Below are 23,254 nucleotides of genomic sequence, written 5' to 3'. Positions count from 1 at the left end.
TGTTTCTTCGGAGGGGAGAATAAGGGGCGATTGGATGGAGATTGGAGATTGCAGGTTTAGAAGATAATGGAATTTCGGCTTTGACCATGTACGGACTCGGAGTACAGTCGATCATTGGAATGTTTGGAGGGGCTCTGGGGACTTTGTTGGATTATTTGTTCAATGATTTAGCACTATGTTATCTAGTACTCAATGGTATGGAGCACAGGTACTGACATCGTGATAAGTCTGTATAGATTAAGGGATGCCAGACTATCGGGGTTCCAAATCAACATTAAAATGGATATTTAATATCTGTGGAGTGAAGACCTCGGGATCTGGTCAATATAAATAGCCTACGTAGACTTCTCAAAGGGGGCTCTTCAAACGTAGTAAGAATGAGGCTATGTGCGAGATAGAGTGCTCAGCCTCGTTAGATGATCTCGTGGGCCTCGGGATGATGCTTAGCGGGCTTATCTGAGTGTATTCAGTGTTGAGTTGCGATATACGATAGATTTGGAATAGACTTGTCCCAGACTACCTGGAAGTTTTGGTGGTACTCAACTGACTTCAAATGTTTGTTCATGCATAGCATATGTAAGTGTAGATTTTGGGTACTCATAGTTGTTCCTATACCTAGCATGGAACAATGGTGGCACTGGCAGTAGTCGAGATAAATCTTCAAGTTGGAATTGATCCTCTGGTACTCAGGCTGTACTTTTGATAAATGACCACTGGTTGTCACTAAGTTAATCAGATAGCCCGGTGGTACATACTATGCCTTCTAAGGTTTTCGGAGCTTGGTCTTGAGTAGTAGTAATTGTCACGTCACGGCATCTATAGGTCACTATGTCGGCGAGTCATGTTCATCACATCTATATTCTACTACTATCCTCATACGAAGTTTCTCTAGGGTTAAGGAGTCATTCTTTATCTCGATCATATACAACCAGTCTGCCTTGTTCGTGTGGAGGTATTAAGATATTGGAACCAACATTTGAAAAGGCTAGAACTGGAGCTTCAAGTTGTAGCGAGGTCCGAGTATCAGGCTACTACTAGTATAGTAGTAATACTATACTAGGTAGACGAGGCTCAAACCCGCTATTGATACAGGATGCTGCTCCCACTGGCAGTACTATAGTACTAGTAGTAGCAAACTGATTGTACATAATTATATTCTAAAATAGAGTTCACTGAATTATATGCTATCTTATAACTAAGCATTGGAAAATATTGAAACTATTTCTTATTAGGTGTTTTTGTTTGCAAAATTCGAAGCTTGCGATGGTATTACTGATATAGCAAATACTCTCGGGATTGTTACAGTCACAAGTAAGTGGACAAGCACCTTCCTCATATCAGCACGTGCATCTGTCAGTGAATCATGAACACTCAGCGTCATGTCTCTTCTTATATCTCTCATATCTTATAAAAACCAGGATTCTCCTTCCTTTCCAATCCATTCTCTCACCATCTGATTGAACAACCTCCCATCTATCTGGCAACTCCTTGTCTGATCAAACCCTATCTGAACGCCTTTATTCCGCCCACAAAACATGGCTCCCAAAAAGTTCTTCAGCACAAAGAAGCAAAATGGCTTCAGCGACTCGGGGTATAGCCCTGCCCTAAGATCATTGTGAGTACATACTATGCTATGCAGTCATTTTAAGGATCTGTTCTGATTCTCTTAGCATCGAAAAGCTTAAGCTTCCGGACGAGTGAGCGAGATAATAACTCCACAGTTTAGGCTTCATCACTAATGTGTCGGAAAACAGAATAACCTGTGCCATCTGTCACCAAATCTACCCACAAGGACATTACTCCAAAGGTCAACTTCTTAGCCTTTGCCGCGCATTTTACTCCCAAGGAGACACTGTTCTCATTGACCAACGCTTCGCAAAGTGCTCAACATGCTGCTGCGCTGCCGTTGTTGAGAGCAAGTGTCGATTCTGCAGCCACTGGAAGGGTATTGATAACTTTGCGCGTACCCAACGTACGCTAGAACAGCCGGTCGGTATTCAGCTTCACGTTACTCTTTGAACTTGGTCGATCATTGGGACTGACATCTCCGTCTTATAAAGGCTTGCAAGAAATGTCAAGATTATTACCAAGAGTCAGCATTCGCCCTGGATTTGCCTGCCCCTACCGAGAAGAATCTCATCGAAGCTGGGGATGAACCGAAGACTCGACTTCTGCTGCCCTCAAATGAAGACGGGTCCAGCCATGAGCACTCCAACAATGAAACCCTGGCTGAAAGCAATTCTGATGCCAATGGCCTTGGTGATATTGACGATGAAGGGGTGAGCTCTATATCATTTGTGAGCATTATTTATGGTTATTGCATATCTGACTCGTTCGCATAGAGCATCCCACCTATCGTAACCTTGATCGGCGCTGGCGAGACCGAGTCCCCTGTGACTCGACTTGTACCGTTGGCAACTATGCCAGCCAAGACTCCTAGGTTTCTCAAGGTCCGGGTCAGTATATATTGAATTCATGTGGTATTTTGTCTTTTCCTGCTGACTAAAGTTTAGCCAACTCGTCCTACCCTGTCAGAGGTAACTATCGCACCTCCTGAACAACCACACGACGACGAGTCTGAGGATGAATGCGCTGCTGATATGGATACATGGCGATACCTGTAGGTGGTATCGTAGATCGAACCCGAGGTCGTATGGTTTCTTGGTATTTTTCGTTTGCCCTTCGTTCTTTCGCGGGCTGTTGGCGTTCTCGAATCTTTCTCGTGATGAGCGTAGCTCGTTCCGGGTGACCGCATCATTGTTTCATCCAGAGGTGATTCGAAAGGGGAGTTTCTGTTTTGATTTTTGATTTTTGACTATTTTTAGTATCTTCATTGTTTTTGCCCCTCCAATGTCCATGGTGTTTTCTCTGTGTTCCTCGGTATGCCGTCCTATGGTTTGGGAGCATCCAGTACCTTGGTTGTTATCTCAGTGGTACCCCCGCGATTTTCAATAAGATCAACAAGAAATTAAAATTGGATATCTGCTTCTGATTCTGATTCTGATTCTGACATTTTGTTTTTGTTTTTGTTCTGCTGTTTGTTCTGCATTTGAAGTGCTATCCTACCATTATACTAGTAGTATGATATTGAACAAACTGCGTCCACGATACATTAGATCCGCTAAATTTGCAAAGACATAGATGTATTTTTAGATAGCTCCACATCATAAACCTTCTATATATCTAGCGCTCATAAGTCTCACATCTTTCGATCCTGACAGGGCTTACGCATGCGCATTTGAACACTTGAGCATCAATTTCCATTTAATAACTTGAATCCAAGCCCAAGAAATATCTCCGCGATGGCGTTGGATGATGTTATGTTATGCAAGTCTACTAGCATGCACCATGCTAATGATTCGAAATGCAATGAGTGGAAACAGGTGCGAGCGTTTCAATATTAGCGTTGATTGGACTTGAAACCACCCGAAGAGGTGCCAACTGTCGGATCAATATGCATACAGCATCTGGCACTTACTAGTTGCATGTCCATGCATTGCACCGAAGTTGAAACGTGGCAATAGCGCATCCTGATAGGTTGTTAACTAATGGTAATCGACGCAAGGCATGGGGTTAAATAGATTAATCGCCGATCATGACGATATCCGGTCAAACCCAACAGATATGACATCCGAATATTCTTGTTTCTTCTTGGATTACTATGGGTACTCCGGGTGCTTTGTGGCACTTGAATATATTAAAAAAGCGCCACATCGTGACGTTGTCCCCCTGGTCTTCAGTGTGATAGCAGCTCGGGAGAGTCAACGGTCACACCAGAGAGGCCCAGTGACGCCAGTTTCAGATCGCCACTGGTAGTTCTCCACTGCCCCGCAATGGGAATTTCACTGCCTTCAACTCCCTCCACTGGGCTTACTTTGTGCCTTGTTTTCCGTCATATTCGTGTCCTGATTTGCAAGCCGAGAAATCTCTGATTATCTTTCATTCTTCTCTTACTAAACACTACCGACGTTTGAACCGCCCATGGCATACGATGGCTACCAGTCGTATCCTAACCCGGGCTATCAGCCGGGCAACATGAACCCAGATCCGAACGACCCCCACGGCTACTCATCTGCCCCTCCATACCCCTCGTACTATGAGTCGGATCATGTCAGTATGCCACAGCCGCAAATGCATCATATGCCCCCCTCTGCTCCTCCAGCGCCGGGCTACGAGCAGTATCCCGAGTCATCCCACCCGCAAAACAATCACCCCGCCCATATCAACGAAGCTGTCAGTTCGGCTGTATACAACAACAACCAAAACGCAGATCCAGGCTCCTATATTTCTCCTGAAGTTCTGTCGCAGATCACTTCAACCGTTATCCAGCAGCTTAAAGCGTCTGGCTTGAACGATACCTTGGGATCCCCGCAACTCCCACAACAACACCAATACCCGCCTCCACCACAGCCCATATCGCGCCCGCAGTCACAGATCCACCAACCGCCATGGTCGGCACCACCAACGGATTTGCCTCAACGGCCACACACAGAGTCTCCACAGACCGTTGCCCATCCGCAAAGAAGTGGATCGATTCCACCCGCAAACACAATGCCGAACGGCTTTGAGATACCGCACTCGCAAACTTTCCCTTCTGGCTATTCGAGTGACAGACGACCTAGCCCTAGCCCGAAACCTAGCCCGAAACCGTTCCCGGAGTCTGTTTCGCGGAGAACAGGCTCTATGTCTAGCCAGGGTAGCGTTAAGATGGAAACGAGGCCTAAACCCCCGGACCGCGACGCGACGGTTATGGAAATGACGACACTGGAGAGGATCTGGGGCAAGCTGTTTGAAGATGACAAGCCGACTAAGAGGCTTGGACAGTTCTTGAGGGGAATAGCTATGCATTTGGTATGGACACTCGATCTCCGGGTCTGCAGAGGTAAAAAAGGATTATATCATTGACTTGGTTGTAGATTGAGGACTACCCACCTGGAAACACGCTTGTTATTACACCCCAGAAGCTGCAGAAATTCTATGCAGACACTGGCGTAGAATGTGACCCTTATCCGTGGCATGGTACGTCCTTTCGAGACCCCCACATTCGGTTTCCTGGCCAATCTTCTAATTCTCTTTGATACAGATATCTTTGACGACCGCACTTCTTCTATCTCGAGATTATTCCGAGAAGTGAGGGCAGAGCACCACCTCGTCCAGTTGGATGATCTTAACGAGCGACCTGATATCCCTGGTCTTACGCCCAAAGGCTTTGAAAAATGGGCCACTTTAATGATCCAAGGCCATCCAGATCGCGAATACGAACGCCTTCAGAAAGCTGTACTTAATATGCCAATCAGCAACCCGGACGACAAGAAGGAGCGATTCCCCAAGGACATCCCAAGACGACTATTCCCCGAATTCGCCGATATCAGCCTAAGGGAAGAAGTCGAGGAATACCTTATGAAACACTGCGGTGTCGACCTCCCTCACATCACCGAGGAAGAGCGAGAGAAAGCTCGTCGCCCGAAGAAGTCCTCTCCTCCCCCGGGAACTACATTTGCCAATGAATCTGCTACGAGTCAGCGCACCGGCTCGACAGAGCGAAGTCGATCATACGAGAGAGGCCGTCCCCCGACCTCGGCCAAGTCATCTTCAGCCATAATAGACGAAGACGAGCCCATCTCCCCAGCTCCTATTGAGCGCGAGCGAAAGCCTTACACAGCCAATCCAGGAAGTGGGAAGAAATACGACGATTCTCATAACCCGCGTGCTAGCAGAGACTCCTTTACTACTTCGCGGTCGGATATCCCACCCGTGGCGCCGCCATCTTCGAGCCACCGCTCCTCAGCCTCTGTGAAACCGCGTTCCCCGAACCGTGACAGCCTGTATGCTCGCTCTGATGCTCGCTCTGGGTCCGGACCAGCTCCTTCTCGGCGGTATTCTAGGAGCTCGCGCAGTTCTTCGCGTAGCATGGGCCACGAGTATAGACATTCGGAAAGTGATTTGTTGAGCCGCGATCATGCGCCTCGATATGCTGGTATCTCTGCAAATGAGCTTTATATGGAGCCTTCTTCCATGACTAGTCCTGACCCGGAGGATACTCGTCGTCATCACGGATCTCATCGTAATAGTCGGACGGAGGAAGAATACTACCGCGGCATGCTTGGTGGACAGGGCGGCGGTCCCGCTCATGATTACAAGTATTATCACTGATTTCTTTCTAGCCCTTTGAATGTTCTCTTGCGTCCTTATTGCCACCCTTTAGGCGTTTGCCATACTTTCTGTTGTTTTTTTTTTTGGGATATTTACTGGCTTTCGTTGCTCTCTTCAGCTTGGCGTCTTTTGTGGCATGAAGATGCCTCTTGTCTGCGGCTTACGATGACTACGACTCTCATGTCCAACACCATTCTATGTTTATATTCCAAGTCTTGATTCGTTTAAGACGAAAATATTCCGCATTAGAGAACCTAATGACATTTCGATTCCCCAATAACCAATCAAGGAACGCGGAATCAAAAACAGACTCCCATCTATAGAACCAGACACTGGGGGTAGTATATGTAGCAATTCAATCCTCAAAAAGCCTCTCGAGAAACCCAAAGAGATACCACCTTTCCAAAAATCCCAACAAGTAATTAATCAAGTCCAAGCTTCACCTTCTTTTTCTCCGAAATCTCCTTCATAACCCTCGCTCCCTCCTGCCTACAAACACCCGCTTCCTTCTCCCTCTCCCGCTCTTCATGTCTATACTTCCTCAAAATAGACTGAGCATCCTTCTCCTCTCTCTCCGCCCTCCTCTTAACTCTCCTCCTAGCTTTCTCTCTCTCCTCCGCAACCTTCACACCCCCCTCCACCACCTCCCGCCTTAACCTCTCAATCTCCTCCTCAGACAAAACCCACGCTGAAGAAAGTACCTCAACAAGAAACTGTAATCGTTCCTCTAAGAATATCATCTCAGCATTCGTATCTTGTAGGATAGTGAACCGTTCCAGATTCAACTGGACTATCCCCCGGAACGAATTTAAGGTCCCCTTGATTTTCACAAGAGTCCCCGGTACCAAAAGTGAGATGTCAATGATTGATTCATCTGTTGCACTGATGTGAACTGGTTGAGGTGGGATGAGTTTGGATATTGATCCGGTTTCTTTCTTTTTTTTTTTTGCGGTAGAGGTCGATGGAGTTTCTTCTTCTGGGTCTTCTTTTTGAGCTTCGGTGTTTATTATGTTCTGGAACTCTGGGTTTGATGAGTGGGGAATCACTACTTCAATTGTGGACCCGCTGCTGTCATCTATTGTTATTATTGTGCGACGGTATATGTCTGTTCTTGACACTATGAGACCTGCTATGGTCACGAAACGGATTGGGTGGTTCTTGTAGAAGAAGATTCTTTGGCCTAGTTCAGTGTTAGTTTGAGATGTATGACGAGTTTAAATGGATATTGGAGATGGGGTAGAGTGAACATGAGGTAGAGCTTTGGGGTATAGGTTTGTATTTTGCATGTTACCATGCGGGGGTCTAATAATAATGCTTGATACCATGGTGGAGTGTTGGGAATCTGGACATCTTCCATGTATAGTGATCGCAACTGTCGAATAGGGAAGAATTGTAGAACAACGATGAAATATCATTGTCAGATTCCGAGAGTCAACATACCTTCAAAGTTCCTTGGTTTCTGTAGTCGATGCACGTCGGCGACTGCCATTTTCACCCAGGTGAAATGGGTAGGCGAGGCCTTGAAGCAGTATGCAGGGTAGATGATAGGTTCTGCATTACCACGTGTCGCCATTGGATCATCTTTCCGTTGGGAGAGAGGTATATTGCTCTGAATGGAGATACGAAGTCAATATTGACGTTGTTCGTTTCGTGGAATCTCAAGGCCGGCGGTCACGTGAAATATACCGCTTGTATGTAAACCGGATGTGTAACGCTGACTTGAAATGATTTGTGGGCTTGATGTCAAACTTCAAAGTTAGATCTTGCGTATGGTGAGTTTCAAGGTTGATTCGGACGAAAGAGATGACTTTCCCATTGTTAGTATGGTCTTGGCTTAGCGTGACAGGGGTGTCTACGGGGATTGTTGTAGAGCGGACTTAGCCATAACAACTTTTATATGGGGAATATCGCAAAGTAGCTTCAAGGTAACTTGAAATAGTGAGATCATATCTGTACTATATCATTGCACATCATTCATAAAATATCTAATAGATTATGTTCTCACCCTCCATCATCCTCTTCTTCGGGTTACGAGGTTGTGCCTGCGCCTGCTCCTTCACACCCTCGCCGCCAGCACCCTTCATCTTCTCCAATGCCTCCTTAACCTCCTCCGCCGGATTCTCATGTCCAGCAAAAGCAACCTCCAAAATCTCCTTCTCAAATCCAGAAACATGCTCCCATTCAATCCTCGCCTGAGAAAGCATCTTACACCCCTCCGATTCTCCAACAAAAGTCTCCGGCTCCTTCACCCCAAGATAAACCTTATGAATCCCCTCCCGGCCACCCTCTTTCGTTCTTGTAATCCGCTTCGCACACGGGTCATTCCCCGATAGTCTCTTCCCACATGGCTCCATGGATACATACATGATGAGCTTGCGACCAGTCTCTACGGGGAGCACCGAGCTGACCTCGTCGTCGGGCACGTTGTGCACAGCTGCAAAGTTGGCAAAACAGCATTGTTCTGCATGTGTGTTGCCTGCTAGTTCCATTGTGTATCCTGTAGAGAGGATGCGGTCTCCGCTGAAGGTGGTGTCATTGTCGGCACGGGAGAGGAGGATAGCGCCGACGCGGAAGTTTGTTGGTCGGGGAGGGGATTGTTCGGCTAGGCTGATACATTTTCGTAGGTATGTTTGGTGGGTATTGGCCATTTTGAGGGTATAGCTAGTAGGTCTAGCTAATGTAAAGGTAGGAGGGATTGAGTGGGGTTTGGATTCTTGAGGAGTTATAACGATTTGCAGCTTTTTGATCTCTAGCTCGATGCGGTATATAGATTGATAGATCGAAATTGGATCAGATCGATTATTGAAATGTTTTCAAGTTATTCGGTGGAATTCTGGGTTGGAGCTGAGGTTCTGTTCAAGGTGGGGAAGAGAGAGCTTCTTAATGGGTTCTTGGCTATGACGGAATGCGGTCCGGCGCGTCAAATTCGCGTCAACTTCGGTAACCGCGCCGATTCTTTCTCCGACATAGCTCTCTTGATCGACAATCTGGGTGTGTTTACGTAAATATTCCCATCAAACCGAGCATATTCAAGCATTTATCATGGCGAGAGGCAAGAAGACCGAGGAAATTCCCGAGGAGCCACCCTCCGTCCAGGAAGATCTCTACAAGATTCTCGGTGTCGAGTCAAGCGCAACTCCCGAAGCAATCAAATCCGCTTACAAGAAGAATGCCCTGAAACATCATCCTGGTAATTATGATCCTTTCGAGAATTTATCTGGATTCCAGACCGCGAAGATATAAAAGAGACAAAAAGCTAATAGTCACCAGATAAGGTCAGCGAAGATGCCCGTGACGAAGCCCACGCAAAGTTTCAACAAATTGCCCTAGCCTATGGTGTTCTGTCAGACGAGCGACGCCGCAAGATGTACGATCGCACCGGCAGCACTGAAGAAGTCCTCGGAGAAGATGGCGATTTTGACTGGATGGATTTCTATCGCGAGCAGCTCTCCGCCATGCTTGATACACGCGCTATTTCCGATTTCCAGAAGAAATACCAGGGTTCCGATGAGGAGAAACGCGATATTTTGGAAGCTTACGAAACACACGAGGGTGATATGGATGGGATATTTGACTCTGTGATGCTTTCTAATGTTCTTGAAGACGACGAGCGCTTCCGGGAAGTTATCGACAAAGCCATTGCGGACGAAGAAGTCGAGAGCCATAAGAAGTATTCTGAGGAAAGTGAGAAAAAGAAACAGCAGCGTAGGAAGCGTGCAGAGAAGGAGGCCAAGGAGGCTGAGAAGTTGGGTAAGGAGGTTGAAGAGAACAAAAAGAAGAAGGCTGCGGCTTCTTCTAAGTCTTCTAAGAAATCTGCGAGTGGTGAGGATGATCTACTTGCGATGATTACCAAGAGACAACAGCAACGTGGACAGGGATTCATGGCTCATCTGGAAGAGAAGTATGGACAGCCTAATGGGAAGAAACGTGGTGCCGCTGATGAACCTCCTGAGGAGGCATTTGCGGCGGTTGGTGCTAGGAAGACAAAGATGTCGAAGGATACTAAGCCTAAGTCGAAGAGGTCAAAGCCTTAGCTTTATTTCTTTGTATAGGTTACTATGGATTCTACGAGCGCTTGTTAGTATCTTCTTTTCGGGGAGTTTGGTTTGTGAGGCATCTGGCATGGGAACAGCAATGTTTTCCTCTTTGTTTATATGAAATAGCATCTTTTACATCTTGTCAATTATACGTCTGGTACCTTTAATATTGCCTGGTTCTAGAGGTGTATGTAGTTGCCTTAAAATAAATAGCTGGTCATCAATGCTTGGTGGCTCAAGAGCATTGCACCTTCTCTATATCGACTACGTGCTCAGGTACTCACCTTCAACTTCAACTTCAGGGCTCATGGATTTGTTTTGTTTACGACCTTGATCGAATCAGCTGTGAATCTACATCTTTCTTGGATGTCTCCATCTTTTAATTTCTTGTAAGTCAATAGGTGAGTCATCTTTGTCTTACAAATTCTTTTACGCAACTTTCTAATGCTAATGGTTTAGATACATTCCTAGCATTTGTGGAGGAACATCAATTGTCACAAGATAGTCGATCGCTCCACATTCCCCTGGTACGGCATCGTCGTTGGTCAACACCTCACCCGAGTTCTCCACAATAGTATTCACTTCCGCCGCCGCAGGCGGAATCAGCGCGAGATGTCGTACCACTCTAAACACACCTCCCCCACACCTCCAGAAACTCGCCCAGAACCTCGCATAGAAGAACTCCCCAAACCCACAGACCGAAAGTCCTTGTCCACAACCTCATTGACCGAATCACTCAAAGATCAAGGCCAAGCATTCAGTCGCGCCGTCCAAAGCCTGCTCAGCACCCCGCAATCTGCAAGGAGTGCGGGCACCACTGTTAGCGGGACTGTCCCTTCTCCTCGAGGTCGCGGGAGTCGCAGCCCGGTCGAACCCCTCGTTTCCTCGCCGTTACGTATCACCTCATCGATTATGCCGTCTGCCCCGAGCTCGCCCGAGAGGCATAGGGCCGACCCTGATGATATGCCGCGGAGGTCGTCAGAAGAATTTGCTAGGGAAGCAAGCCGGCGCGCTTCAACAACGGGCCATGGATTAGCTCCGGAGGAAGATTTGAAGTTGGATTTGTCGCCGAATGCCGATCAGACAGGGTCGAAGAAACACAAAACTCAAGGGCGGAAAGCGATGGCTGCTATGATGTCTGGGTTGGAGTCACGATTGTTTCCGAAGAGTTTCACGCGTGGGCGGGATTCGAGTCGTGGCTCCAGTCGGAGGGGCTCCTCTGTTGATTCTAAGTCTCCAGCTGCATCGCGGTCTAGTCGCTCTGCCTCACCCGATAGCCGTGATAGTCGCGATCGTCAATTCGGAGCGTCTCAGTCTCCGGCTGAAGATAAACGCAGGGGACTTAATTATGATTCAGCGTTGAACAGGTCGGATGAGGGTTTGGCAAAGCCGTCTAGCACACCCAGTTTACCAGATTACGTCAAACCAACTGAGGAGGAGCCTGGTGTGCGGTTAGCTAAAGACGTGTTCGATAGCGACAAGAACATTATCGAAAGCAGCGAGGAAGAGGACGAAGTATCGACCGATGACGACAATGCTGGAGTACACTCAAGAGGTCGCAAGAAGAGACCCACTGATATTAGTTCCATAAGCCAAAGTGACTTCAAACCAAAGAAGGGGAACAAATCCCCAGTCACAGAAGATCGTATGTGGCTGCTCATTCTATTTTATTCGGATATCCGCATGCTAACACTGTTTTCTAGAGAAACCAACGGCCAAATCTGGAGACAGTGGGGTCAAGAAGCCTCGAAAGTCGGCATTGAAACCGGTGATTCACCCCCAGACAAGTTTCGACATCCCAACACCAGCTACACAATCGGCGGCCGGTACGCCATATGGGTCGGAAGATGAAGCTGAACGAGATGATATCCATCGTGCACAACAACTCGGTATCTCAATGTCAGCAATCGACAATCGTGTTCCCAACCGATCTATCCGTACAATCATTCGTGGGAACTTTGCCAGTCTCCAAGAAGAGGCGGATGGTGGCCGCCGTCGCCAACGAAAATACTTGGTTGCCACAGATCTGAGCGAGGAATCAGTCTATGCTCTAGAATGGACCATTGGTGCTGTTCTTAGAGACGGAGATACCATGTATGCCCTCTATGTCATACACGATGATGGGAATGCTTCATCTGTACAAGTTGGTGAGGGAGCCAAGGCCATGCAAGATGCCGCTGCCGTTGTGGGCAGTCAAACAAAAGAAGCCACCCTAAACCCAGGCCGGAACCTATTAGGTCGTTTAGGCCCAGGGGTTGCGAGCAAATCTGGCTCTGTCGATGCCAGGGCATCATCTCTTGCGGAAGCTGAGCGAGTCCGAGCAGTTGAAACTGTGTCTGATACGTGCGTCAAGTTGCTACGGAAGACGGTTTTGCAAGTTCGGATTGCCGTTGAGGTTATCCATTGTAAAAGCCCGAAGCCTATGATCACCGAAGCTGTAAGTTCACACTTCACCCACTATCAAGCTATCTGATCACTAACCAACCCTTCTTCAGATTGACGAACTTGAGCCTACCCTTGTGATTGTGGGTGCCCGAGGTCAGAGTGCCTTGAAAGGGTAAGTCTCATTAGCTGCCATTGGAGAAATGTGCTATGCTAATCCAAAATCCCTAACAGTGTGCTCCTTGGTTCATTCTCCAACTATCTACTTTCCAACTCATCTGCCCCGGTGATGGTTGCTCGCCGCAAGCTCAAGCGACACCCTTTAAAGGGTAGATATAACCGCGACCTCCGTTTGACCAACAATCTCAAAACGCCAAAAAGCCTCACCCAAGCCAAGGTGGACTAGACCAATACGTTCGAAGGCCCTTGCTTTGCGCTTCTCGCTCCATCTTTTCTTTTGCATTTTCACCCAGCATAGCACGAGCACGCTCTGGGTATGGCTGTGTCATGATATTCTTAGACGACCTAGCTCTTGATACCCTGGTTTTCTTCACGACCTGATGACCCTAGTTTAGCAAGCCCTTGTCCATGAGAATTATTAAGGACAATTCTAACTCATTCGAGAGCTATTAGTGTCCCAAAACGTATATCGTATGATTATTATCGGATAGATATGCGTAGAATCCAATGTGTCGCTACATAATAGGGCGAAGAGGAATTATCCTAGAATTTCATCAGCTAATCTACTTCAACGACGAAGTGTGGGAGTCGTTGGGAGAAATGTGCGGAAGGAAGATATGAGGCAAGAGAGTTACTCTCGCATTCTGTTCTGAAGAATTAAAAGAATTACTGTCCTTATGGATGTGAAAATTGGGCTAGTTTCACTTGCCAAGTATCTTTTCCGTTTCCCAAATTTTAATCTTCTTGTTCATGCTGTGTACCTTGATATTTCCTAGTAATATTGTATGGCACTTTCCACAAATAGATAATCCTAGCACATGGTCCTCAAAGGATTGGCCGGGCTTGGTCCAAATTCATTTCTATCTTTTCAGTATGAAGTATTCTCGAGGAAATAAGCATCATAAGCGACCTCGCCTTTGGCTCTAGTAGCCCGTCCGACGATGACTCGATCGTTCATCCACTTGTACTTCTCATGGCCCGTCTCGAGCTTGATGTGCAGATGGAACCAGTACTGGCTGGACTCTACCGGCCCACCCTCCATCAATGCTTGCAGCACCTCCGGAGGTCCTGCGCGTGTGCCTTCCGTACTGGTCACGTTTAATTAATTGCGGATCTTCAATCGCGAATATAGGGCCGGCTTACCGGATGTAGATGAATGCGCCGTCGTCGCTCTTGATAACATAGTTGGTATTTACATGTGTTGTGTTGTTTTCCTCGACTAGCCTGGTTTAAATTAGTCTCTCAAGACCAAGAAAGATGATCCGAGGTTCAGGGTGTCCACGTACATGAAGTCAGCTCCACCAGGTACAATCTCGCCGTTCAAATGGGGACCGTGCACGGAGCCGGACATGATTGGCACGCAGCGACGTCGACCATAAGGTCCATGGCCGATTTCCATTGGTGGATCGACTGCACATCGAACGGTGAATAAATGACTGAGTGTTGGGGGTGGTGATACTGTCTCCATGTTTATATGTGTTGTATTGTAGTAGATGAAGATAAAAGCTATGTTTGGGCTTGGATGAGGAGACCTGAGGAGCTATGACGTGTTCGACACTCGTGACTTCACTAGAACAAAGGTCAGTGAATACAGGCCGTCTGGCGGTGGATTTGGACGTAGAAGTTTGTTTTTTCCTGCTTTGAATAATCTAGGCAGTTAGCATTGTGGTCAAGTTGTGCTATGAAATTTTCTAGGTGGATCCTCTGGCCCACGTTGACGTGTTCAACATGCCAAATTTGGAAGAAGATTGTCAACGCAGATTACTATGAATCGTCATATTCTGCGAGGCAGTAGGGAATTCCTAACGAAATTCAAAATTTGTCTTTGTTTGCTTGTCTGCTGATTTGTAGTGAGTGCCTTCGTGTCAGGTTTGTGATGATGTGCGGAATCGATAGTCCGAATCGGGGACAGCAAAGTCTGAGGCTAGTTTGTTTGCGGGGTACAAATGGTAGTTATGAGAAGAAATTCCGAGGAAACATGGTAGGGAAAGATTATGTAGTCCTTTTCTGTGAAGAATCTTGGCCTTGAGCCATATTGTTTAGTCGATTCTTTGCATATCTCCGAGAATATGTGGAGGGGGCGCCAGCATGAAAATGCCGACTGACTACGTATTATGTAAAGATAAAAGCTTTACAACTACCAAGGATAAATTCAGATGCACAAGTACAGTCAGATGGATGCATGTTGCTAAAGACGTATGGTGGTACAGACAAGACAGATCGGCGTCAGATAAAAAGAACGCAAGAATGCCTCCACATAAATGAACAAAATCACGAACATGAAATAGGTACACACATTTGTCCATCAGAGATACAAGCACGAAAATGCGACGTAGAAAAAACAAAGATTTAACAGGCTAAATGCAAACCATTACCGCTTGCCCTTCTTGCGGGGAGCGACAACTTTGAATGCAGCGCTACTAGCTTCTTCCTCACGCTGGGTGGCAGCAGCGGCTGCAACGCTGGCAGTAGAGCCCTTCTTGGCGACTTCACTCCAGCCGCCAGTGCCGCTTTGTTCGGTGCCGAAGGCGCTGGGGGAGACGGGTTCAACGACACCCTTGTCCGCGAGCTTGCGGCGGCGGATGAACTCGTCAGCGAAGCGGCGGCCATCGAGTGTTTGGGAGTTGGCGTAGACAGAGTCGGAGATGATCTCGGCTTCGGCGGGGAGGAAGAGGAGCTGCTGGACGAAGTCGTCGACGTTGATGTTGCTGTTCAGTCCCTTGCCTAGAGATAGTTTGGCCCACTTGGTGAACTCTTCAACTGGGCGGTTGGGGTTGGATGACTGGGGAGCACTGCCTAGTGTTACGGTGCGAGTTGTGGTAACGGGGCGAGTCTTGGCGATGGCAGGAGAGAGAGGAACAGATCCACTGGCGGAGCGGGGACCGAGAGGGGCGGCAAGAGGTGTCTTGGCCTTGCCGCTGGCACCGACGGTAGTCCAGGCGCTGGCAGCGCCTGAGGGAGCGATAGCAGCTCCAGCGGAAGCTGGAGAAGGAGCAGCGACCTTGCTAGCAAGATCGGCGTAGCGCTTGCCAGCAGATGCAGGAGGGCTGGGAGTGGCTGTCTGAGCGGCGGCAGCAGCTGCAGCTGCGAGGCGGTTCTTGCGAGCCTCCTCTTCCTTTTGGATTTGGGCAAGAGTCTTCTTGGTAGCGGTGTTGGTGGGAGCAGCTGGAGCCTTGGTGGCCCACGCAGATCCAGTGGAGGTAGGTGTCGCAGGGGATCCACTGCTGGCCCAGTTGGCCGAGGAGGGAAGACCAGGGACGACCTGGGCTTGGGCTTGGCTAAGACGTTCTTGTTCAGCAAGAAGTTGAGCACGACGAGCGGCAGCGGCGAGTTCCTCGCGCTGAGCGGCGGTGCGGGCTTCGGCTTCTTGGATCTCCTTCAGGGAAGGACCCTTGGGCAACTCGTTAGCATCCTTGGCCCATGGCGCGACAGAGGTAGGAGGAGCATCGATGGGAGTCTGAGTTTCAGATCGAGATCCAGCTGCCAAGGCGTCAGCAACATGCTGGCGGTTGCGCTGAGCAGCTGGGGCAGGCAGGGGCGAGGCGGATGGAGGAGGTGGGAAGGGCTGAGGCATGGCATGGTCCAGCTTGGTATTACCCCACACGGACTCGGGGATTTGCTGCTCTTGCTCTTCCTGTTGCTGCCGTTGGGCAGAAGCTGCCTTGTGAACTTGCTGGGACAGAGTGAGCGTAGGCTCTTCGCCGATAAGCTCTGCCTCTTGAGCTGCCTCCAACGCAGCGGCAACTTCTGACTCGAGTTGCTGAGAAGCGGCAGCTGGGTGAGTAGGAAGGCCATCAACAGTGCGCATGCCCAACTCTCCTTCTTGGGCTCTCAAGGCATGGAATTGACGAAGGCGCTCCTCACGGGCCTGCTGGTCGAAAGGATCATTGGCATTAGCCTTGTCGAACTGCTCCTGCTCCTCTTGAAGTTGGGCACGATCCTGTAGCATGGAAGCCACTTGCTGAGAATGCAAGAGGCCCTCGGGCTGGCGGCCAGAGAACGACGAGCTGCTACCGAAGGCGAAGGGGTCCTGTCTGCCTACGTTCAAGCGGTCAAGAAGAGCAGGGAGCTGATCTTGTCCACCCCCAAGCTCGGTGCCAAGCATACCCGGGCCAATACCGGACAGGCCTCCCTGTCTGAGTTGAGGGGCACCATCGAAGAAACCAGGAACTCCCTGGGATTGCCCCTGCAGCGCGGGCTGGATGGGAGAAGGCTGGTAAGCACCAGGGGAGGCAATGCTGCCAAAGCTGGGCTGGCTGTGAAGGCTATGAGCACTTGACTGATGCTGGAGCTGGGGCTGCAATGATGGAGGTGCACCAGGAACTCCGATGTTCTTCAGCAAAGCCTGCTGTTGAGCAAGGTGCTCCTTCTGGCGAGCCATAAGATACTGCTCCTCTTGCTTTCGACGCTCAAGAGCATTTTGCTGCTCAGCAGTCAGAGTCGTGCCGAAACTAGGAAAACTACCAGGGAATGGAGGCTGGGCAGATCCCTGTGTTTGGGTTGTCCACGGGGTGGCATTGGGCTCAGGACCATGTGGGATGCCAATCTGGGGGACAAGGAATGGCTCGCGAGAGTTCCCAATACGACGCACGAGCTGTGCAAGGGGCTCGAATTCTCCATCCTCGAGCTTCTTAATTTGAAGATCGGGACTAAAGAATCCAGCCTTAAACCAGTCGTGCATTTCAAGGCCAGTCCAAGGTCCTTGGATGTTGCCCTGCGGGTCGCGGTAGATCCAGCGCATCCGGTCTGGCATAACCATAGTACGTTGCTGAGAAGCGGGGATAGTTCCTCCGGGAGTCTGAGCCTGTGGAGTCTCATGGCCCAAGTTGACTGGGATAGCACCTACGCCAGACACAGGTGTTTCAGATGCAGAGTTTGATCCAGTCTTGCTTGCTTGACCTTGAAAATCAAGTCCAGCAGCGTCGCCTAGGCCGACGGAATCTGGTCGTCCCTGCTCATCTGGGATGTTTGAAAACAGAGCTCCGAGCTTGCTTCCTCGGCCGATGCTTGCCGTGCCTGAAATTCCAGCATGAGGGCTGAAAAGACCACCGCCTCCAAGGCCAGACAGGCTGGGAGATTGCAGGTCGCCCATGTTGCCAAAAATTGGATCTCCGAATCCACCACCACCAAATGCAGAACGCTCACGAGTTGGTGTGCCGATGGCACCTCCAGAGGGCCAGCCGGAGCCCCCGCCAAGGGAAGGAAGACCACCCAAGCTACCAAGGCCAGAGAAAGTTCGGTTAGCATTAACACTCGAGTTCTGGCTGCGGTCGACTGAGGGCATGTCGACTCCTGAACCAGCTCGTCTCAAAGATCCGAACGGGTTCGATGGATCGCGCAATCCACTGAGACCAGGGTGTTGAGGGTGCTGAATATCTGAACCATCAGTATCAACGTCCTCGGCCTCTCCACCAGTTCGGTCACCATGGGGACTTTGGTAAGGATTGGTGTTGGTTGGGCTGGTAGGTTCGTGGCCTTGCAGCAGACTGGGAGTGGGGTTTCTCGAATTCTCCTGACTATGCATCAACTCTCGGAAGCCGGGGATGCTCGAAGTCATGCCAAATGCACCAAATCCAGCATCTTGACCAGGCGCCTCGACATCTTGAGATCCACCGAGAGCAGCGCTGCCACTGCGAGGCTCGTCAAATGGATTGGTCTCACTTCGTCCGACCCGGTTCTTCACTGCATCACCCCATGGTGACTGCGCGCGATTTCCAGCATCATCCTCCACGAGTCGTTCAAGGCTGTTCAAGTTTTTCTCTCGTGCAGAAGCGGCAATATCCTCCGAGCTATCCTTTGAAAGTAAACCCTTGAATCTGCTTTCACCCCGCAGACTTCCGTATCCGGGCTTCTTTTCCGCAGTGGGTGTTGTAGCAGAGACGGAGCCCGATCCAAGAGAGAAAGCACCAAAAGCTCCCATCGGAGAGAAATTGGCGCTCGCTGATGCGGATGCGGGTCCCCAGGGCGAGCCTGGTCCCCCCCCTACAGCCGTATTTAGAGGATTGGTGGAGCTGCGTTTCAAAGAGCCGAAGGGAGAGTCGGTATTACCACCGTCCTTAGGCTTCTCGTCCGGTTTTGCGCCTGGATCTCTAAAATCGGTCTTCCGACGGAGGAGGGCGGGGGGAGGGGTAGAAGTGTTCGCCTCGTCGCGGAAAAATCTGGAGTTAGATGCAGTAGGTGACATGGGATTTCCCACCGAGTCTCCCGTCTCTCGACGTCTAACACCGGGGCGGCTCGCATTAGGAGAAGAGGTATTGTAGTTATTAATGTGGCCTTGGGTGTAAGAAATTGACCCTTTGCGGCCAGGCGTCGGAGCGACATTCTCTTTCGCGGCGTTGGTTGGTGGGGGCTTCAGAGGGGAGTTAACAGACGCGGCAAAGAACTAGAAAAAAAAATTGGCCAAGTCAGTTGGGGGGGAAATCCTCGGGAATGATGCCATCTTCAAAAAAAGAAAGAAACCCACCTCTCTCTCGCTATCTGTCATATCATCCAGGCTCAAAGGTTCAGCTTGACCACCGTGGTCCCAACACACCTCAGGCCCCGCGGAGCTCTTGTGGTCGTCCCGCTTCCCCCATGCTCCATTCACGGCAGCAGAAACCGTATGGGGGTCCCAGTCGCCCATGAAGTAATCCTCCACATGTTTACCCAAGGAACCCGACTCTCTCTGTGCCTTATACATGTCTAAGAGTTGCTCCTTGGAGTATCGGGCTTCCCCATTCCGTAGGGCATTAGACAAAGTATTTGAGCTCATGTGGGGAGGAACATAGGCTCCCGAGGTAGATGTCGAGGCAGAAACCGGTTGGCTACTCTCACGAGTATGCGTGGGGTTAGTAGCAACAGATGGGCGGCGGAAGGTCTGGGTGGCTCCGTTGATGCGGGATCGAGACCTATTAACGAGGTGGGATTAGCATCGGATAAACTTGCTGATGGCGAATTGAACATCGATTTTGGGAATAATGAATCCGGTCACGCCATTCCTCCACGAGAGGTTGGGAAGGAGAAAGGAAAGAAGAGAGCATAGAGAGAAGGAAAAAAAAGAGAGAGGTTTCGAGGTTTCGAGGTTTCGAGGTTGGGAGTAGTTTTGCATACCATTCTGCACCAGCACTTCCATCCCCTCTCCGACTAGGGTCTTGGGTGTTGCCAGCGGCGGCGGAAGCGAAACTCGAGGGCAGTGGTGTAGGCATTATGGCAGCTATTTTGGGATGGACGGTAAGGCCGTACAAAATGGCTGGATCGGAAACAGTTCGTCGCGAAGTTTTCTGTGGCGGGAGTGAAGTGTGGGATTGCGAACGAGGATAGGACGCAAAACACGGATGAGTTGAATGGGTAGAGATAGAATGATAGCAAAGAGCTAGTCAATGGACGGAACTGGAAGAGGAAAAGGTTTTTGCAAAGAGAGGGAATGCAGAATGCGAGCGCCTAACAAGGTTGATGTTCAAGGTCAAGAAACAGAGATCGAGTTTCGACCTTTCGCTTGCTTCAGCAAAATTGATTTAGCGGGCGCGTGGCATTAATCACGCCCACTTGGTAATATTGGTTATTACCGTGTATGGAGCTGGTGGTGGAGTCGCGTGCCCGCCAAGGTAGTATGGTGGTATTATGTATTGTGATGTATCCACGTTACAGAGGGCATCTGCAGCCAGCCACGAGGCCACAGTACACATCACACAGTCTTAGTATTCAGACAAAGGGATTTTATTTTTTATATTTTTTATTCATTCAATGATTCCTTCACCGAAATCCCAGCAGCACAAATTAGAGCAAATTATGAAAGTCATATTTAAATGTCATCTCAATTTTGTGGGTTTTGTGGGGAGATGCCTTGGTGACGCATAGAAAATGGAGTGGTAGCTCAGTCTTAGTATTATGAGTATTATGCATGCGGTGGCTTATTCAAGGTTCCGTGGCAACATTCTAGGATAGACGTGTATGGTGGGTTGGTGCCACGCTCCCTTCATGATTGGTTGTCCACTCTGGGAAGGTGCGATGCTGCTAAAGACTGTAGTGAGCTCTTGCCTCTTGCCGCGAATACGTGTCGATTCTGCCTCTTTCTTTACTCCCTTCCAAGCCTTTCTGAACAATAGTTCGTTGATCAAATATTAAATATTGACCATTCATAAGGAGATAGACACCTGCATACCTACGCCTTCACTCTGCTTATCCCTTTCTTACACGGCTATCCTGTTCCAGCCACCCCGCAACATCAAATGCTGGATCCCACCTTGTTGAAAGATTCGACGTGCATATCTTTTTTTAAGGCTCAGACCAGTACCAGATGCAGCTGGGAATACTCTTTATCTTTTCTTGTCGCGATTCATACATAGAAATCAAAGGTTTCAAGGTTCATTCGCATGTATAGATGCCCAGTCTGTGTACGTTCCCGACTGGTCCTACACCGACTACATGATTGCTGCAGCTTGTCTTTTTCAACAGATCGCAATGTAGACTATTATGTCAAAAGGATCATTTTCAATCAATCATTGCATCAAAGATTCAGACTTACTTCTGTGAAACTAGAAAATGGTTACCTCAAAACTTATAGAGCTTCATCCGCTCGCCTCACTCTGTTCTCTACTACAACACACAACCGCACTCTATAGTAACGCAGCTGCACTTTACATAAACTACCCAAAGAGATTACTTTAAGAGCTGATTCAAAGCATTTTCATTGGAACTTGCCTCGCTCCCGACCAAAAATGCGGCACGTCAAAACTGACATCCCCTACGCTTGGTTCTGGCACGGCAAACCTCTTCGAAAAGGTCATGAAAGGGGCGAACACATCGTCCCCGTCCAGCTAGTATCTCAAAATCATGATCTCCAAGATCACTCTTATCATTCATCTACAGACCCTTCTCCCATGAAGAAACCCAATCATCCTCAACGCAAATGCGGATGCGGATGCGAATCCTACGAGCAAAGACCACCATCACCACCGATCACTACAGTATTCGACAACAACCCAGCCCAGAGTAACTATCTAGGCTGTGGCTCATACACCTGCGTGGATTGTGAAACAAATCTACCTCCATCAGTGAAAAGGTTTTCCTGCAACGCATGTATCACGCCCCCTCCTCCTCCCCCGACAGCAACATTCAGCCATGAATACATGGCGCCGATGCCGACGCCCCGTTCATCCAGAACAACCACACCAGCTGAGCACTGCAACAATGAATGTGCGGCGTCAAGCTCCCGGACAGTTTACTGCTTGTCCTGTCTGGATTATCATCATGAGTGTCAGTATTTGGCTGCTGTTCCGATGAGTAGTGGCCAGCAACCGGTTGAGGCACTTCCATCTCGGGCTGCGCCAACTGCAGACCCGATGCATGGATTTGCGCCTCACAATAAGATGACTCAGGTAAAGTGTACTTGTCCAAGCTGTATGGCTGCGTCTGTACCGGAGGTTGAGAATCGGCATCAGGGCTGTTGCCATTCGGAAGATTCTCGGTTTCAGAAGCATGTTGCTCCTACTGTGTCTGAGGGTACTGCTTCTTTGGCTTCGGTTGATTTGGCCGGGAATTGTAGTAAGTTTGCGGAGAATTGTCAGTGTAGTCATCTTATTTTTGCGGTTCCCGTGGATCACCAAACTGGGGAATGATGTATTCCTCAAGTTCTCTTGCTCAATTTCAAGTTTGATTTTTGTTCTAGCACGTTGCTAGATCTTAACTATAGACGTTCTATCATCATCATGATAAGTGTTTACCAGTGATTTCTTAATCCACATTTTGTATTCGAAACAATTTTTGAGTAGCGCAGAGTTGATGCCAACAGCCCAGCCTTCTTTGTAGAGGTTGGTGTTGGATCCGTAAATTTCGTGGACCGAAGAGTAAGGAATTTAAGTGAGGAGGTATCATTAATCTGTACTTAGATGCCTACTGCAGAAGAGGCGATCGTAGTCAAGGTCCATGGTGGCTTTAGTTTGTGTGAAGATTCGGCCGTATAACGCGGACAGACGCCCCAAGGCACATGTGCAGTCAATTCTATTTTACGAGAGTCAAGTTACAAGGTTTACAATTTACAATTTACAAGAACAAGGAAGGAAAACATTTGAAGAAGACCAAAATATATGGTTTGAACTCAAAATAACAACTAGATATACTATAGGCTCGTGGCCATTTCCCAAACGCCCGAACAATGCTAAAACAATAAAGGCCCTCAGCTCAGAAAAAAAAAGTAACAAGAGACTCCCAATATTAACCAGCAAGGAAGAGAAAGCAAGTTAGAAAGGTAAACACCTCCCAAGCCGACCTCAATCTGCAATGCGCCGGAAGTATAAAAAAAAAACACAACAGAAAAGGCAATAGCCAACCAGATCAGACCTCCCATCAAAATCAAAATCAAAATCAAAAACAATATCCAAGTCCAAAATAAAAACCAAATCTATCCAATATCCGTCCTGCGAATGCATAAGGAATGACTGCAGCGCCCATGCTATGCCAAGTACTAGTACAGTAGCCCAGAGTTGTGTATGCAAAAAATGTCAAAAAAAGGAGAGGCACGCCCA

General features: G+C 48.7%; 8 protein-coding genes across 8 annotated transcripts; 5 read left to right on the top strand and 3 right to left on the bottom strand.

Moving 5' to 3' along the window:
• Positions 1 to 1,535: 1,535 nt before the first annotated feature.
• On the top strand, positions 1,536 to 2,624 carry N7478_000064 (uncharacterized protein; the record flags this gene model as incomplete). The annotated part of the gene is made up of 6 exons (XM_056916280.1): positions 1,536 to 1,615; positions 1,671 to 1,697; positions 1,755 to 1,989; positions 2,061 to 2,279; positions 2,343 to 2,456; positions 2,514 to 2,624. 6 exons carry the CDS (start codon positions 1,536 to 1,538, stop codon positions 2,622 to 2,624), a joined length of 786 nt encoding a protein of 261 aa, XP_056784160.1.
• Positions 2,625 to 3,981: 1,357 nt separating this feature from the next.
• N7478_000063 (uncharacterized protein) lies at positions 3,982 to 6,153 on the top strand (the record flags this gene model as incomplete). Its single annotated transcript, XM_056916279.1, has 3 exons — positions 3,982 to 4,851; positions 4,917 to 5,019; positions 5,084 to 6,153. The coding sequence occupies 3 exons, from the start codon at positions 3,982 to 3,984 to the stop codon at positions 6,151 to 6,153; spliced, it is 2,043 nt and encodes a 680-aa protein (XP_056784159.1).
• Positions 6,154 to 8,138: 1,985 nt separating this feature from the next.
• N7478_000062 (putative DRAP deaminase) lies at positions 8,139 to 8,801 on the bottom strand (the record flags this gene model as incomplete). The annotated part of the gene is made up of 1 exon (XM_056916278.1): positions 8,139 to 8,801. One exon carries the CDS (start codon positions 8,799 to 8,801, stop codon positions 8,139 to 8,141), a length of 663 nt encoding a protein of 220 aa, XP_056784158.1.
• A 394-nt stretch (positions 8,802 to 9,195) lies between these two features.
• Positions 9,196 to 10,187, top strand: N7478_000061 (DnaJ domain protein; the record flags this gene model as incomplete). The annotated part of the gene is made up of 2 exons (XM_056916277.1): positions 9,196 to 9,343; positions 9,424 to 10,187. The coding sequence occupies 2 exons, from the start codon at positions 9,196 to 9,198 to the stop codon at positions 10,185 to 10,187; spliced, it is 912 nt and encodes a 303-aa protein (XP_056784157.1).
• A 615-nt stretch (positions 10,188 to 10,802) lies between these two features.
• N7478_000060 (universal stress protein family domain protein) lies at positions 10,803 to 12,978 on the top strand (the record flags this gene model as incomplete). Its single annotated transcript, XM_056916276.1, has 4 exons — positions 10,803 to 11,835; positions 11,894 to 12,627; positions 12,686 to 12,747; positions 12,807 to 12,978. 4 exons carry the CDS (start codon positions 10,803 to 10,805, stop codon positions 12,976 to 12,978), a joined length of 2,001 nt encoding a protein of 666 aa, XP_056784156.1.
• A 642-nt stretch (positions 12,979 to 13,620) lies between these two features.
• Positions 13,621 to 14,220, bottom strand: N7478_000059 (DUF3237 domain-containing protein; the record flags this gene model as incomplete). Its single annotated transcript, XM_056916275.1, has 3 exons — positions 13,621 to 13,840; positions 13,896 to 13,976; positions 14,039 to 14,220. 3 exons carry the CDS (start codon positions 14,218 to 14,220, stop codon positions 13,621 to 13,623), a joined length of 483 nt encoding a protein of 160 aa, XP_056784155.1.
• Positions 14,221 to 15,123: 903 nt separating this feature from the next.
• Positions 15,124 to 19,936, bottom strand: N7478_000058 (GYF domain-containing protein; the record flags this gene model as incomplete). The annotated part of the gene is made up of 3 exons (XM_056916274.1): positions 15,124 to 19,134; positions 19,216 to 19,639; positions 19,842 to 19,936. The coding sequence occupies 3 exons, from the start codon at positions 19,934 to 19,936 to the stop codon at positions 15,124 to 15,126; spliced, it is 4,530 nt and encodes a 1,509-aa protein (XP_056784154.1).
• A 1,512-nt stretch (positions 19,937 to 21,448) lies between these two features.
• On the top strand, positions 21,449 to 22,409 carry N7478_000057 (uncharacterized protein; the record flags this gene model as incomplete). The annotated part of the gene is made up of 2 exons (XM_056916273.1): positions 21,449 to 22,274; positions 22,399 to 22,409. 2 exons carry the CDS (start codon positions 21,449 to 21,451, stop codon positions 22,407 to 22,409), a joined length of 837 nt encoding a protein of 278 aa, XP_056784153.1.
• Between the last annotated feature and the right edge of the window lie 845 nt (positions 22,410 to 23,254).

This window comes from Penicillium angulare, assembly GCF_028827245.1.
Source record: "Penicillium angulare strain IBT 27051 chromosome Unknown utg000001l_segment0_segment0, whole genome shotgun sequence".
Taxonomy (NCBI): Eukaryota; Fungi; Ascomycota; class Eurotiomycetes; order Eurotiales; family Aspergillaceae; genus Penicillium; species Penicillium angulare.
This window is presented reverse-complemented; position numbering and strand designations above follow the sequence as displayed.